The 16,936-nt window shown below is 43.8% G+C and overlaps 1 protein-coding gene across 1 annotated transcript; it reads left to right on the top strand.

Annotated features, from left to right (window-relative positions):
* Positions 1-2,178: 2,178 nt before the first annotated feature.
* Positions 2,179-16,184, top strand: LOC102513792 (guanylate-binding protein 7-like). Its single transcript, XM_032494659.1, is given in 10 exon segments — positions 2,179-2,350; positions 5,595-5,729; positions 7,727-7,829; positions 8,035-8,231; positions 9,579-9,824; positions 10,742-11,019; positions 12,250-12,462; positions 14,577-14,679; positions 15,009-15,202; positions 16,062-16,184. Coding segments are annotated over 10 exon segments (1,764 nt in total).
* The last annotated feature ends 752 nt before the right edge of the window (positions 16,185-16,936 follow it).

A 16,936-nucleotide genomic window follows, 5' to 3' on the forward strand; every position in this document is an offset into this window, starting at 1 on the left:
AGTGGTACCGCATGAGAGCGCCCCCTTCTGGCCTCCACTTGAGTGAAATTTCCATTTATTAATTTTCACATAACACAGCAGTAAAAGCTCATTTTAGTCCCCCATCTCTTCTCCCAATCCACTATAGAAAAAAGAGAAATTACGGAGAGGAATTCTGTAAAAAAAATCATGTTTTTTTCTAACAAAAGATTGTATATACCTTATGTTTCTTGGCAACTGACAGCTCACAGTATGCACTGACACAGCATAACACATTGTCTAACTTACTTGCTGTTGAAAGAGTAAATTAATGCAGGAAATGTTTTTTTAAAATTTCTGAGAACCTACATGTTACCAGTTGTGCAGTAGTGAATCAGGCAAGAATTCTTGTTTTCCATATGATATTAATCAAAAATTGAGGCTTAAAGTTTCAAGTTCCTTTGTCAAGGTCTCAACAGACAATAAGTGACTTCAACTCTTGGGTTTGATCCCTGGCAGCCAGACTGTACACCGGGTGCTCTGACATCCCCGTGCAGATCTGAGGGCCTCCCATCTGACTCTATCTCCCTCGGTTTTGTCCCTCTCATTTGTTACTGCTGAGCCTCTGGGGCCTGCTCAACATCCTCATGGCATGTAACCTCCAATTTCTTGCACCCACTGAGGGAACTGCCACTGCCTCAGGACACAGCCAATCCTCCGCCTTCATTCAGAATTGACCAACACTGCCTTCGGCCTTGTGAATACTCAATTTTAAAACAGTAGTTATTCAGGGTTTAACAGGTACCAGCATGATTTTTAAGAGAAGTATGAACATTCTGAGGTATTTAATCCCCTAGTGACCCTAATGAACCATATATACAATTAGTGCTGCCATTTTACAGAAGGAAAACCTGAGGCCCAGGGAAATGAATCTTTCTGGTGGTCACACAGCTACTGGAGTATAAGGAGGTGTGACTGTTGCTTTGTAATGTCTGAAAGAAACTAAAGGGACAGTCAGAGCTCTCTGTTTGCTCTGGGTATCATGAAACACCAGGTCATCATGCTGGAACCATTTAAAGTAGAATCTGGCCCAGATGTGAGACTCTGACAGATCTAGGCAGATGCCCCTGTTGCTTGCCTCTCTCCCCTATCAGCCTTAATAATCAAAGATGTGCTGTCACTTCAGTTAGTAAGTTAATGATTGCATGCACAACTTTTTGTAGGTAGTACAAATCTCTGTCCTGTTGTGTTTGAGGGAGAGCTGGCTTCTTCATCTCTCCTTCTTTCTCTCACAGTCACGCCTCCTCCAGCCCATTCCTGCTCCCAGCAAACCACTGTATCTGTCCTTACCAAGGTCCCCAATCATATTCCTTTTCCCTTTATGGCTGAGGCCTTCGCTGACTACTCTCTATGTAAATTCTTCTTCCCACACCTTCTGTCCCATGCTTTACTTGTTTCCTTCAGAGCATTTAAAATCATTTAATAGACACTTAGTGTTTTGCTCCTCCACTTTTGATAGTATCTGTCTCCTCCATTAGGTGGAGCTCCAGGAGGCAGGGATTTGTATCCACTTTGTTCACTGTTTGATACTAAGCACCTAGAATAGTGTCCAACACATAGCAGTATATACATAAATATTTATCCAGTTACTGAGTGATCAAATCATTCTGGAATTCCTGAAATCTTCTGTGGTCACTCCACAGATCCTTTAAGCCCCATTCTGCCATTACTTACCCACAAAATGTTAGTATTCTCAAGGCTCCATCGGGGAGGGTATAGCTTTAGTGGTAGAGTGCAGGCTTAGCATGCCCAAAGTCCTGGGTTCAATCCCCAGTACCTCCTACAACAATTAAATAAGTAAACCTAAATACCTATGCCTGTCCCCACCAAAAATGAAAAATAAAAACCTCAGAGACCTGTCAGGTCTCCATCATCAGGCCCTTGCTTTCTCAGTCTATTCACTGTGTGCATCATGTTGTCATCGTTGTTCTTGGGTTCTTCTGAGGATCACTAAGAGATCCTCAGAAGGTACCTGTATCCAGCCTTGGCACAGTAGACTAATATTTATCATTTGAAAACTTACAAAACATAGAAAGTTGATATAAAATTTCCACAAGCAAAAAGCTGACATGCACGTGACTTGTGTGACCATGAGAGGTGAGCTGTGTTCTACTGATTTGTTGCTCTAGGTAACAGCTTCCCATGGCATCTGGACTCAGCATGATGAACCCCATCTGTCTGGTGGAAAGACAGAACAACCATATGACAGTAAATCAAAATGCGCTGAAGATTCTCGACCAGATATCTCAGCCTGTGCTGTTGGTGGCCATTGTAGGGCTGTATCGGATGGGAAAGTCCTACTTGATGAACCATCTGGTGGGACAGAACCATGGTGAGTGCTGCTCAGGGCTGCTCAGGGCCATGTGCTTGGAAGCAGGGATAATTAGGGTGCTGAGCATCCTCCTACAGGTTCCTGCTCAGAAAGAACCTAACCCTGCACACTGAAGGGCGCTTCTGCCTCTTACCACCAAATTTATAACTTCATACACTTCTCTCCATGAAATTTACTCTTTTCTCCAGTAATAGGGAATTGCCACACCTTTCAAACCATCCACCTACTTAGTCCTGATCCCATCTACTCCCAGCTGCTGAGGGGCTCATCTGCAATCATTATTCTCTTCTTTTCTCCTTCACCACTCTTGTCTTAAACCACATGGCCATTTCAGACAGCACACAAACCTGTTCAATATGTCCTTTTCTTTTTTTTAAAGGAATGGAAGGAAGAACGGACAGCAAATTCCCTGCATCACATATCTCATTGCGGCTACTACCCCTTTCTTTGGCTTTATTTCAAATGAAAACTTTCATAAACTACACTCCTTCTCTTTCTCTATATAGTATTTTCTAATGTGTGAAGTATAACACATGCAGAAGAGGGCATAAGTATATATACATATATATACTGTATATATACATATATGATATGATAAGTATATATATATATGTTAAAGTTGATGATGCAAAGTGATCATCTGTTCAGTCACTGCTCAGGTCAAGAAATAAAACATCACCAACCCCCAAAAGCCCATGTCACGTGCCTCACACCCTCACTACAGCTAAGCGATGTTTTGATTTTTGTCCTGTATTCTTTCACTCTTCCTATGTATACATGAGTTTACAATCTATGTATATGTTTCTGAAACATAGCTTGGACTTGGTATAGGAAGTTGCATGCTGGTATTAATTAGGATCTTGCTTCATAGTCTTGCTAAGATGTTTACGAGGCTGATCTAGTTCATCATATGTGTCTATAATTATTTTCACTGATTGAAGAGCATGCAGTTGTCAGAGGGCACCACGGTGTATTCACCCACTGGTGCTGATGGACATTTGTGTCACGTGCAGCTCCGCTGCTTTATGAATGGTGCCATCGTGAGAGTTCTTGTCTCTGTGTCCTGGTGCCCATGTGCACAGCTTCCTTGTGTGATGTGCCCAGATGTGGACTTGCTGAGTCAAGGAGTCTTTCTGTCTTCAGCCTTTCCAGATGGTATTGAACAACATTTTAAGCTTCCTATTCAGTGAGTATGCTCATTAGAAGTAATTAAGAATTTTTCACATCCTCATGAAACCTTGGTAAAAACAAGTTTAACTTCTGCTGATGTGGTTTGTGTTTGTAGTCGCATGTTATTTGCCTCAATACAATTAATGTTGAGCACCTAGTCACACATTTATTTGTGATTTACATTTCCTATCTCAAGAAGTTGGGGTTTTTTCCAAACAAAATGCTTGCTTGCTTCTTATTGGTTTGTAGGACCATCTACCTACATCCTGTTGAGCATTTCTGTCTGAAAAAAAACATTCACTATTTTTTACTAATTTTCTCTTCTGTGGCTCAGTGGCTCACAGTATCAGAGGGTAGGACCTCAGTCCACTAAACTCAAAGGATCTCAGGAATGTCTCACTGTCTCTCTCAGACTCTCTGTATTTTTGTCTCACACTCTATTTTTTTCCTTTCTTCTTACCTCCTTCTTGGTTTGCAATCTCTCATTGGTTGCAAACAAAAAACACAATCCACAATCCTTGTCTTTATTTTAGAGGAACTCTTGACCAACAATCAAGGATTTTTCCTTGCCAGATTGAACATGATTTTTTTTGTTTGTTTTTTTTTTTTTTTTTTTTGAGGAATATAAGATTTGAGAAATCTAAGAAAAAGATACCAGTCAAGGAGTTTGAACAGTGTGTTTTTTATTCTACTTGAGATAATATTAGGCAATAAGGGAGTGATTTCCCTCATGGAGGAAATCCCTACACTAGTTATATTTTAAAACACCTGAACTGTGACCCACCATGCCAATCATATCACAGGAAGAGCAACACACACACAGGCACACAAACACACACACATATTAGTGCCAAATCAGAGGGTGAGCAGAACCAGGTCACCACTCTCTCCTTGTGATCACTGCTGTCTGGTCCTTAACTCTCCTTACTGACAGTGATGAGCACCAGGTACACCTTGTCTTTTCTCCTGGGGAAGGTCAGGTTGCTCTGCATTGATCAGCAAGCAGTCAAGTATGATTAATATGTAGAATAGTGTGTATCATCTCAGGTTTTATAGCCTCTCCATGCAGAGCACACCACGTGTGGAAACTGAAGTGCCTGAGCCATGCAGACCGCGCTCCTCTCGGTGTGTCATCACATCCATTTCTGCTCTCAGGTACAGGTGGCATTGGCATATGACAGATGCTATAAATCTTGGACAAGATATATTACCTTCAGCTTCTCAGGCATATACTTCACATCTCCTCCTGTGGGTTGAAGCCTTTGCAAAATAGAACAGAATGTCTGACAGGTCATTTCTGCTTTCCCTTCTAGTATATCCTGAGGCAATGAACCAATAACTCATCGCTTTTGAGGAGGAGAACAGAAAGGAGAAAAATACAGAGATAAAGGGGAAGTAAAAGAATCTAGCAAAGCTGACTTACCAGTCCAGGTGCTGGAAGGGCACTGATGATCCACTTAAAGGTTAACTGAGGATGGTCAGTGGTGGGACAGCTACAGGAGCACCAGCAGGGCAGAGTGAAACAGTGAAGAAGGTGGAGGCACCCAGGGAGTGGCAAGAGCAACAGCCAGGCAGGCATTGTAACTCCTGCAGCCTGAGGGGACAGGCAGTGAGTGGATTCCATAATGTGCCAAAGTCCAGAGCAAGTGGATGGAGCTAAATGAAAGGATATGTGACCAAGAGAGAGGAGTAGAAGCCTTGGGAAACTGTGGGTCACCCGGGTGGAAGAAAAGCCAGGCACCTGCTGCTACTTCTCACTGGTTCATCTCCATCAGAAAGTGGATCAAGGCAGCTCTTCAGTGTCAGATAAAAATTAAAGGCATTAATAAAGTTTACATTAATCTCAGAATGTGACATTTTGAGCTGTTACTGGTAGGAGGTGAACAGGTGACAGAAAGTGTTTCTTGAGACGGTTCTGAAGAGGTACAGAAGTTGGATTTGGTGTTCTTGCTTAAATGGAGGAACCTCCCTTTCAGACAAGCTCTCACGTGCAGACAAGGGTAGCCAAGGTAACCCGAGCTCATCCTGGACTGTCTTACATCACTGCGCACTGTTTTCTTCTCTTCCTTTGCAGGTTTCTCTCTGGGCTCCACACTGAGGTCTGAAACAAAGGGCATCTGGATGTGGTGTGTGCCCCACCCCTCCAAGGAGAGCCACACCCTGGTCCTTCTGGACACCGAGGGCCTGGGTGATGTGGAAAAGTTAAAGCAGAAAATTTTCTTTGCTCTTGATAGCCCACTTACATTTTAACTTATTTTAATTTTAAGTTTTGGAGGGAGGCAGGTAGTTTTTTTCTTTGAAGAGAGGTACTAGTGATCTCGACCCCAGGCCCCCTGCATGCTAAGCACATACTCTACCACTGAGCTCTACCCTGCCCTTCCACTTACATTTTAATTTCCCATCTCAATTTAAATGTGATGATGTATTCTTATATACTGCAAACCCAATGATGAATAATGAGGCTAAATTCTCGTCCCTTGAATCTATTCTTTAATAAATTAAATACTTTGAGTATTAGAGAGAGATCTTACTTTTTACACTGGGGTGAAAGATCCAAGTTGGCAAAGACTTACTGGGCATCAGAATTCCAGGGCTTGTGTTCAGTGCCACAGACATCGCCGTGAGTGAGGTCTGGGCCCAGGGATTCGTTGGGGAGATAAGAAATATACAGAGTTATCAGTATATGGAACAATAGGTACAAAAAGTGAGAACCTACCCCTGCTGCTCAGGTTTGAGTACACAGCCTGCTGGAAGGTGTAACCCATGTGATCAAGGAAATCTATAGGTTAAGATATGTGCGGTTAATGATATTAGAGGCAGAAATCAGGAAAATAGGGTTTCAGTGAAATACGCTATTTCAATTATCTCCAGAAAAGGTTCAGCCACACCAAGGTCATTCGTGAAAATTTTAGTCCAAGCGTCTGCGCTGTGAAGAGGGATTCCTCAATGACGTCTATAAACAGTGCACTCGGCCCCCCAAAAGCACTTGATGTGGGGTAATTGTACAAGTTCTTGTTTTACAGTCCAACTTGCAGTCATCTTTTCCCCTTTATATTAGTCTGAGTCTATGTCAAATTTAGTGGCCATGAACCTTTAGCTTTCATTAATGCAGAAAAGAGCTGTGATATGAATTCAGACATTCTGAATTTAAACATTCAGGTTGAAATATTCAAGAATCACCTCAGTGTCAACCAAAAATGATTTACAGTTCCTAATAGTCCATAGTTTGCATAACTCTCTTCTTCTTACCTCATTGCATTTGTCAAGGAACCAGAACATAGCAAATTGTAAACTGATAGCAGATGAACACCTGCTGCCCTCACTACATGTCATGATAGTATCTGACTCCTTTCCAAGGCCACTCAAGTCTTGCTCTCATCTCGTTTTCAGTCTCACCGTCTCCTAGCACTGGCATGAGTGCCACTTCTGTCAAAGAAGATAGCCCTGTAATTCCTTTGTAGGACCGCAGTTTCTGGCAGTACTGATTCACTTCTGCCCATCCTTCCATCTGCACCGGCCCTTTCTCTCCACAAACCCATGTCCCATCAGTTCTTTAAAGCCCAGCTATTTTCAGCTGAATGCCATCACATCCCTGACAGACATAAGCACTTCTGGCTCTGAATTCAGAGTTCTTTTCTTTTGTCTTTTTTTTTTTTTTTTTTTTTTGAATTTTGTCTTTGTCTTTCACATGAGAACATTTGGATGCACTTCTGGCAGTTTATCATCTTGATGCATTTATATGTTTGCACATGTATCTGCCCCTCTTAGAAAGCCATGTCACCGGTGCTAGGGACAGTCTTATGGAGCTTTATAGCCACAGAAACAAATGCAGTATCTGGTGTTTTCTAGACACACAATGAACATTTGATGAGTTTAGGTAAGTGATATTTGTGCCCTTAGTTTGCAGTTTGTGCCCTGAGAGAAGTTTGCAGAAGGATCTTTGTTCACTTACTGCATTGCTTCTATGTGTCAATCACTGTGTCAAACACGTGACACACATTTATAGTGTCATTCCCTTCTGCTAAAAGCTCATGCAACTGAGCCCCTGAGAAGGGTCCATGTCATTACGGGGAGGGTTTGGATTTAGCATTGTTTTAAAATTTATGTCATTTGCCTTCATGTTGAATTATGGTACCGCTGACATAGAAAATGACCAACCGAATGAGAGAATGAGGTGTGGACTCCCCACTGCTTTCCACGGTGACTCCAAGAGCGACTCGTGGACCTTCACCCTGGCCGTGCTTCTGAGCAGCTGCTTTGTCTACAACAGCATGAGCACCATCAACCACCAGTCCCTGGAGCAGCTGCAGTATCCTTCCCAGGCCGGAAGCCCTGGGCCCAGTTCACTTTCAGTGGTAATGGCTGCTGAGGCTGCTTCTGCTTTCCTGTGACTCCATTCTCATGGGTGAGGAGAAGGGGAATTGGGACAGAGAGGAATGCTGATAAAACTTGTTTTGGGGGGCGATCTGGAAATTTTGTTGCGGGGCACCTCTCATTCCTTAGTTAGAACCCAGCTAAGTGACCGAACTCACCAATCTGATCAGGGCAAAATCCTCATGCAGCTTTGATGTTGTAGAGGACTCAGCGAATTTTGTGAGTTTCTTTCCAGACTTCATTTGGACTGTGCGGGATTTCACGCTGGAGCTGCAGCTAGACGGACGCTCCGTCACTGAAGAAGAGTACCTGGAGAATGCCTTGAAGTTGATTCCAGGTATCAGAGCATGGCCAGGCTGCTGGGAGGGCCAGGAGGTCATGGGGTCTGCAGAGCCCTGCCACCCAGCATGTGACGTCAGTCTTTATTTGAGATTGGACTTGTCCTGGGTGAACGATAGTGTTTGGCTCCAGTCATTATTCTTGTGGAAAAGCCCCAGTGGTCAGGGTTTAAGCTCACAGAGGAAATTTAGAATCCAGTATTAGGCCAAATGATTTCAGCAAATTTGATGCCGTGAATAAGCAAGGCTCTCAAGCTTATGTTAAATATGAAGTGCTTCTCCTTTCCCGAGAAAAATACTCATCAATAAGGAAGTTGGTAAACACAGAATCACAAGGTAAACCCAAGAACTAATCTTTGAAATACACTTCACCTTATACATTGTACTTGCCAAGATACTTACACCCCGTATAGTCAGCCTATTTGCACACTAACGAGTTCAGAAACAAAGCATAGTCATGTTCTTCCAGGAAGACTGTCCGATGCCTCGCTTCCTATTTCTCATAACATCACACTTCATTCTAGATCCTTGCCTGACACGTGATATAATAAATGAATTACTCAGCTTATATTTAGCAGAGAGGATAATGGTGGTACCTAAAAGCAATATTCATTTAGTTTATTTAATCATTTATTCATCCTTTCAATAAATACATGTTGAACTGTTGTCATACACCCAGAGATGCTTTGTATAATACTGTCACGTCCAATATAAAAGGATGCAGAGGACTGCTGAGGTCCAAGCTTGACGTAAGCAAAATTTACCATGAGATGGTGTACACAAAAGCCATTTCCAAATATATTGACACCATGTGTATTTTTTGACTCTGCTCTTATAAAGTTGTTCAATTACTGTCCGGAGTATTATTTGCTCTCCACATGTGATTTTCCCAGCAACGTCATTAATATCCCGACCATGATATTACTTTACCACCCACATTTCCTCTCTGTCATGGGGACTGTCATTTAAGAAAAATATTTCTGACAAGTTTTTGGATTAATGGATCATTGAAGAAATATCTAATAAAGAGTTGATCCGCTGCTGCACATCATGGAAGAGCTGAGGAAAATAATCGTAAGTTTCTTGTTCTTGCCTCTCCTTCTTGTTCAGAAGCACTTCCTACACTCTTAGCTCTGTACCAAAACCAAAACAAAACAAAATAAAAAACAGGGAGGGAGGCTTCCATGCCCTGGGTTGATTGGCATAAAGTCGATTTACATGACTGAATAAAAGGAGATTTACAGGCAGGGGAGCCACAGGGATGCAAAGCTCCCTAGAAAGGAAAGTCCTCACCCCCTGACCTGAAGGCTGTTCCTTCAGTGTTTATTCTTTCTCCACTTCTGCAGGCAAGGATCCCCAAGTCCAACATTCCAACATGCCCAGAGAGAAGATCAGGAGTTTCTTTCCAAAACGGAAGTGCTTTGTCTTTGACCGGCCTGTCACTGCCAGAAAACTACTAGTCCATATTGAGGACGTGCCAGATGACCAACTGGATGAGAGTTTTCAGATGCAGTGCCAGGATTTCTGTTCCTATGTCTTCACCCACGCAAAAGCCAAGACCCTAGGAGAGGGGATCACGGTCACTGGGGGAGGTGAGTCTCTCGTTGCGGCCTCTCCCTCTGTGGGTCAGTGTGTGATGGAGCTGTGAGCGCTCTCTGGGTTTGTCAGCAATTGTGTTTCCTTCTGTATGTAATGTGGGAAAGCAGATGTTCATGCCACACACTGAAATGCAAGATTCTTCGTTAAAATTTTCCTATGTAAGGGTTGTTGAAGCCTATCAAATCTCATAATACTATTACACTAAGAATATAAGGACAGGCTCCTGTTAAGGAAGGAAAAACACACGTTGATGAGATGTCTGATGGGATAAGTGTACATAGTGAAGATACGCAAGACGTTCTGTGAATTTGCATGAATGAGAAAACAAATACTAAGTCATGAACCATGTAGACTCACTGAGTGAGAGACAATTGTAAAGTCAGTGTCAGGTCTGGTGCTGGCTTCATGCACGTGCCCCCGGGCAGTCACACGGGGCCCTGTTCTGAGATGGGCCCTGCTTGGTTTAGTATTTCTGCCACTGTCCTGAAATTCTTGATGACAATTTTACATGGGGACCACATTTTCATTACAAATAGTGCCCACAAATTATGTCCTTTTTTTACATGTGTAATTAGTCCTTGTTATTTTATTACACGGGAAAAGTGTACTTGGAGACCATTGAACATATTGTTCGAGGTCATTTTCTTAATGTTATAATGTGGTACATTTGAGAATCATAAGGTAGAGTGAGTAGGAGACACAGTGATGTTATAAAGAAGGGGATTCATGGAAGACAAAGAAGGAGAAGACAATTATGAAGATGAAATGGAGATGAGAAGAAAGCGGGGGGGAAATAAATTCAGTCAAAGCCTGGTGATTTTTAGAATGCTGATCTCTAAAGCTAAAAAAACCCAAACAACCAAACAGGTAAGAACTGTCTCTGCTGCCCTAAATATACTGTGTCCCTCAGGGCTGGGGACGCTGGCGGTGGCCTATGTGGACACCATCAACAGTGGGGCAGTTCCTTGTTTGGAGAACGCAGTGATGACTCTGGCGGAGCGTGAGAACTCAGCGGCTGTGGAGAAGGCAGCCGCCCACTACAGCGAGCAGATGGCCCAGCGCGTGACCCTCCCCACGGACACGCTGCAGGGTCTGCTGGAGGTGCACGCAGCCTGCGAGAGGGAAGCCATCGCAGTCTTCATGGAGCACTCCTTCAAGGATGACAAGCGGGAGTTCCAGAAGAGGCTTGTGATAACGTGCCTTAAAAGGTCTCCTTCCTGAGTCTGTTCTTCTGGAATGATCCCAGATTCCCTCTTTGTCCCCATGGTTTGTGTGCTACTCATCATAAAATGAGTTCAGATTCTTATGACTGACAAGCCTCTGTGGGCTACAGTCCACCTTTTTTCTAAAAGATGGGCTTTTTATTTTTGACTCTGGAAAATGAATTATCCTGTGTTTAGCTGCCTAAAGTAACACACATTTAGTGGTTTCCTTTCCTTCAGGTCAGCTCCCAGCCCAGGGCACATGGGTGGTCTTCTCAGTGCACTGTGGCTGGAGACGAGTTTCACATGGGCTTGATCCTCACATGGAGGCTGCGGTGAACAGCTCTCCGTCTTCAACCCAGCCATGGTGTATTGTTCCCATCACTTTTTCTGATCTCTCTGACTACCTCTTCTGCTACCAACAGGAGAAAACACCTTTGAAAGGGCCTGTGATTAGGTAATGTCCACTTGGGTAATCTCCATTTCATAGAGTCAGCCTGTGCCGTGTAACATAATTTAAACACGGGATCAGTGTTCATTGTATTCACAAGTACGGGGACTCTGCAGAGTGTGGACACCAGTGGGGACAACTCTGGGAGATCACAATTCTCCTTGCCATAGTCACCTTTACTGAAAGTTTGACTTTTGACCATCCTACAAGTTACAAAAATCTTAGTTCACATAGAGCAAAGCCAGCTCAATTGTAATTAATAAGTTTATGCAAAAAAAGCCTGTTCTTATACTTTTACACACTCAAATCCTTAATTAAAAAGAATCCATGAAGAGTTCAGAACTCTGGAGAGTGTGTTGATAATTCATTAATAGGCAAGTGACTTGCTAAGTACATGTTCTTATCCATAGCTCTCAAGTTTTCAGAAGAAACTCTACTCCCATTCATAATGAAAATTTCATTTCTGTTGTGGGTGAATGGCTGGCTGTTAGTCCTACTACAGTTAAGGGAATCATGGACATCACACCTGCCAACCCCATCATTTCACAGGTGTGGAGTCTGAGCCCACAGGGGTTCAGAGACTTCCCACAAGGCACACAGAGAGCTGGTCAGAAATGGGGCTACAACTAGTTTCCTGACTCCATGTGTATTATTCTGTGTCTAATGTGCCCAGATGCTGTCAGACTGCTTCTTCTAAAGGAATGCAGTTGGAGTTTCCTTTCTAACGGGTTCTTTTTATCGGATTTCCCCACATTTCCCTGGCAGGTCACCATCCAAAAAAAGAAGGAAGAATTCTTGGTGTAGAATGAAGAGGCATCTGTCAAATACTGTCAGGCTGAGATTCAGAAGCTTTCAGAGCCCTTGATGGAAGGTTTTATGGAAGGAACTTTCTTTGCTCCTGGAGGACACAAGCTTTACTTAGAAGCAAGGGACAAGGTTGAAATGAACTATATGCTGGTGCCCAGGAAAGTGGTCAAGGTGAGGAGTAAGGGGATTGAAAAAACAGCAGATTGGAGTCAGAGGGTCTGTGTTAATTCATGTGGTTGCCAGGTCCTGCCTTGTGCAGAGGCCACTATCTGCTACTTGGGACCAGGTCACCAGGACACTGACTGTGGACCCCTAGGGGCCTTTAGTGCTGGGTTACTGGTGAGGGGGTAAGGTTCCAGGAGACCCTGGGAAGTTGGCCACCCACTGGTGAGTGAAGCCATGTCACAGGGTTAATGTCAGCCAACCCAGAGCACATAGCCAGGTCCTGGGGTCTGGCTGCAGGACCCAGGGTGCCAGAGCATGTGTTGGGTCACTGTTGCTTAGATTCTGCTCCTGACACAGTTGGTTGCTGGGTCAAGGGGTGTCTTGAAGCTTGTGTTGAACCGCTTGTTGGGCAGAGCCCAACCCCAGCATGTTCTCTGGCAGGATCTGGCCTGCTAGTGTGGGGCAGGGTCTGCGGGGTATAGGACTGAGTCTTTATTGTGGCTGGTGTCTTCCCACTAATGGGTGGAGCTGGGCCCAGGGTCTCTGGCTGGAGGGCAGTGCACTCAGGGCTTCAGGTCTTGTGCATGTACGCTGCTGTGAGGGGCTTGGTCAGAAGCCTGTGTAGAGGTGGCTGTGGGCTCAGGAGGCCCTAAGGTAGCCTGTCTGCTGATGGCTGGGGCTGTGTCCATGTTGATCTAGGTGCTTACCCTCAGGAGTCCCAGCACGGTCACTTGCAGACCGTTGGGTCAGGGTGGTGCTTGATCTTGGGGCTAAAAAGCTAGAGAGAAAATTCCAAAATGGTGATTGCCAGCACCATGTCCACAAGGTAGAAGGAGCTCCCCAAAATGGAGCTAACTGTGTGGGTCCCCAGGGTGAGCTGCAGGTGCCCTCTGCCTCTCTGGGACACTCTCCAGAATCAGCAGGTAGATCTGACCCAGTCTCCTCAAATTATCACTTCTGCCCTGGGTCCTGGGTCCTGGGTCATGGGTCCAGGAACATGTGAGGTTTCATGTGCATCATTTATGGGTGAGTCTTGGGGGAACGATATAGCTCAAGGGGAAGAGGATAGAGTTCAAGCGGTGGAGCACATGCTTAGCCTTCACAAGGTCCTGAGTTCGATACCCAGTACCTCCTCAAAAGATAAATAAATAAATCCAATGATACACCTCAAAAATAAATAATTGAGTAAAACATTTTGAAAAACCTGTTACCAATCAGAACAAAAGCAGTATACAAGCAAACAAAAGAGAAGTCGTTATTTCTGTTATCCTTCTGGGACTCCTGGAAGTGAGCCCCACTGGCCTACCCTCCGTGGTCTTCCTGGGGCTAGAGCTGTTACTGGGGAGCCCAGTTGGGGTTTAGACCCCTCGCTCATCTGGGAGAAGGTGGGCAGTTCTCTTTATTCTCCCAGTTGTGAATAACCCACTCGGGGGAAGGGATTTGTCTACACTACAAATGCTTGTGGTTTCTTCTTTGTGCTTGCAGTTATAGCAGATATTTTTTGATAGAGTCTGTATTTATTTATTTATTTATTTATTTATTTATTTATTTATTTAGTGGATGGTTGTTCTGCAAATACTTGTGTTTTAGTTGGCCTGTGAGAGGAGGTGATCGCAGGGTCTTTCTGCTTTGCTGAATTGCCTAGACAATCAATTTAGAAATCAGAACCATGGTGTGGTACCACTGTCATCCTCATTATGAAATTGAGAAAATGCTGCATGAAAATGTTAGTTGCCTGAGATCACACAGCCCATGAGTGGTGGAGCTGGTGGGTCAGTGGCATGTTCTCAGCAGCCATTCACAGCACAGAAGAGAGCTCAGGAAAGCTTCCTGGAAGGGGAGGTAGAAGCTACAAGTTGAAGTTAAAAAAAATGGAATTATAATAAAGAAAGATTAGATGAACATTATTCAGAAGGAAATTGATGGGCATGTATTGCAGTTGCAGACAATGGAGGATGGCTGTTTGTAGAGGTGCACATGATTCTGACATCTGTGACACTGTAGGATCCTTTGAAAAATGAAGATTTCACAGGGTCCAATCTGTAGTTTTACTGAACAAAAATTTCCCCTGCAATAGACTTGGCTGCCTGACAAATACTTGCTTTTTGCTGCTTCCTCAGGCAAACGAGGTCCTGCAGAGCTTCCTGCAGTCCCAAGCAGAAATGGAGGAAGCCATCCTGCAGGCAGACAAAACCTTCACAGTTGTGGAGAAGGCTGTGGCAGGTACAGGGCAGAGATGAACCCACAGATGGGAAGGTGATTCCTGTGCTGCTCTTTGACTGGTATGACAGCAAACACTTCCAGACACCAGGGACTTCTTTTCCTTCCGTGGGAGCTCTCTGATACGTCTGAAGACAACTCTGGGATGCTGGGTTGCATGTACGTCTGATCAGTACCTTTCCATCCCATGCTGAAGCGTGTCTTCCTGATGTGGAAGAAGGCGTGCTCAGATTCCCTCCAGCCATTTTAAAGTCACTTTAGTGGCTGAGCTCAGGAGGGTACAGCTCAGCGTAACTGATATTTCTTCCCTCTTGAAAATTCTTATTAAACAGCTGAACGTGCCCAGAAGGAGGCCGCTGAGAGGGAACAAGAATTGCTAAAGGAGAAACTGAAGAAGCCAAAGCAAAAACTGGAGGTGCAGGAGCGAAGCCTCAAGGAGAATCTAGCGCAGCTGGAAGAGAAGATGGATAGGGAGAGAGAAGACCTTCTGAGACAGCAGGAGAGGGTGCTGGAGCACAAGCTGAAAGTAGGTCTGGATGGGCCTGGGCAGCACCTGATGGAAGACAGCTCAGCTCTTCAGGAAGAAAGGAGCATAAATTCTACCTAAAGTCAGATCCCACAGGGAAATCCAAAGACATTTGATTCATTGTAACATCAAAGTGATGTGGGCCGAGCAGGAGGCTTACGTCTGAAAGACTCAGGACTGCCTGTTGTGTTAGGGTTCACAGGGTCCAAATAACATGACCTGGGTTCCTAGGCTGCTATTTGTGGTGACCATAGGGTCTCACATGCCCCCAAGTGAACAGGACTTCAGTCCTGTGGTTCTTAGGACTTTCAGTACAACCATCAGAGACATGTAATAGACCTGCCCCTGAAAGTACCAGGTTGGGCCCTGCAGGAAGGACTGGAGGATGAAAGCTCTACAATTTGCAGCCTTTGTTTCCAGGTCCACCTGACTCATGTTACACATCTCGAGTCAATGCATTTTTTGTCTGAAACTGGAGTCTAGTGGCCAGTGTTCTAAAGAGAGTCAGCAGTTGCTGTTATCTGTGAAATATGTGTGGTCATGTTACCCCAGGGCAATAGGAAGTAACTGCAATTCACCTACATTCCCTCCCAAAGTGCATTCTTAGGCCTGGAGCACATGACTGAGACAGTTCTCAGGCCTGACCTGGGCCCACGCCTCCCCACCCAGTTAGATTTTTCTGAGGGACCGTGGGAAACTGTAAACCCTGCCCAGGTCCAAATGTTTGCAAATATTGGCCAAACATCAGAAAGCATCTCGGGGACAGTGAAACAGACACACGTGCTCAGCTGCTGCAGCTGTTAGACACAAAACGCTGACGCCTGTGTGTTTTCAAAAGGGGATTCTCTCGTTTTCACAGATGCAAGAAGAACTACTTACAGAAGGATTTGAAAAGAAGTTTGAGGCATTAAATAGTGAAAGAAATAAACTAAAAAAAGACATTGAAAGAACCAGAAACAATTATCCCTCCATGATAGCATAGGCCACTGATGCAGTGAGAACCATATTCATTGCATTGCAACCTGGGTCTCATTCAGTATTTCATTGGTGGCTGAAACTGCTCAGGGAGACTTTTAGAAGGTTTGAGAACTCCTCTTAAGTATATTTTGGAAGATTTCTTATGTTTGAATAGAGTAACAGTATAGCTCATTTGAAAAATATGTGTCATGGTAGTTTTGTTCAAGGAAAGTTTAACATAAAAAATGATTCCCAAAGAGTTACCGAAGTGATTACCAGGGCCTGATGTCAAAAAGAACAAAAAAATGGATTGAATTAGTTAATTTGAAGAAATGGAAAAGAAGCTGGAAGACAATGATGAATTACAGAAAAGCTTTAAGAAAAGCCAAAAAACAAACAGTAAGAGGACGTACGTTCCCTGTTGGGGACACATCGCAAGTGAGCAAAGTGCAACAACCACATTTTTAAATGTGCAAAAATATGCAAAGAGAATAAAAGTGTTTAACTTCACTGACTCTATATGCAGAAGAGATGAAGAAGATTATACAGTAAAGCTAGGGAAATAGGTACACGATCATGTGGTAGCTCAAGGCAAAAACAAATGTGACCATGAATATAGGTATCTTCATGTATAACTGAAAAATTGTGCTCTACACTGGAATTTGACACAAATGTAAAATGATTATAACTCAATAAAAAATCTTAAAAAAAAACTTCACTGACTCTAAAAGATATTCAAAGTAAAATTAGGGAGTAACTGTGTCACCTCTCAGATGG

Source organism: Camelus ferus, chromosome 13, assembly GCF_009834535.1.
Source record: "Camelus ferus isolate YT-003-E chromosome 13, BCGSAC_Cfer_1.0, whole genome shotgun sequence".
Lineage (NCBI taxonomy): Eukaryota > Metazoa > Chordata > Mammalia > Artiodactyla > Camelidae > Camelus > Camelus ferus.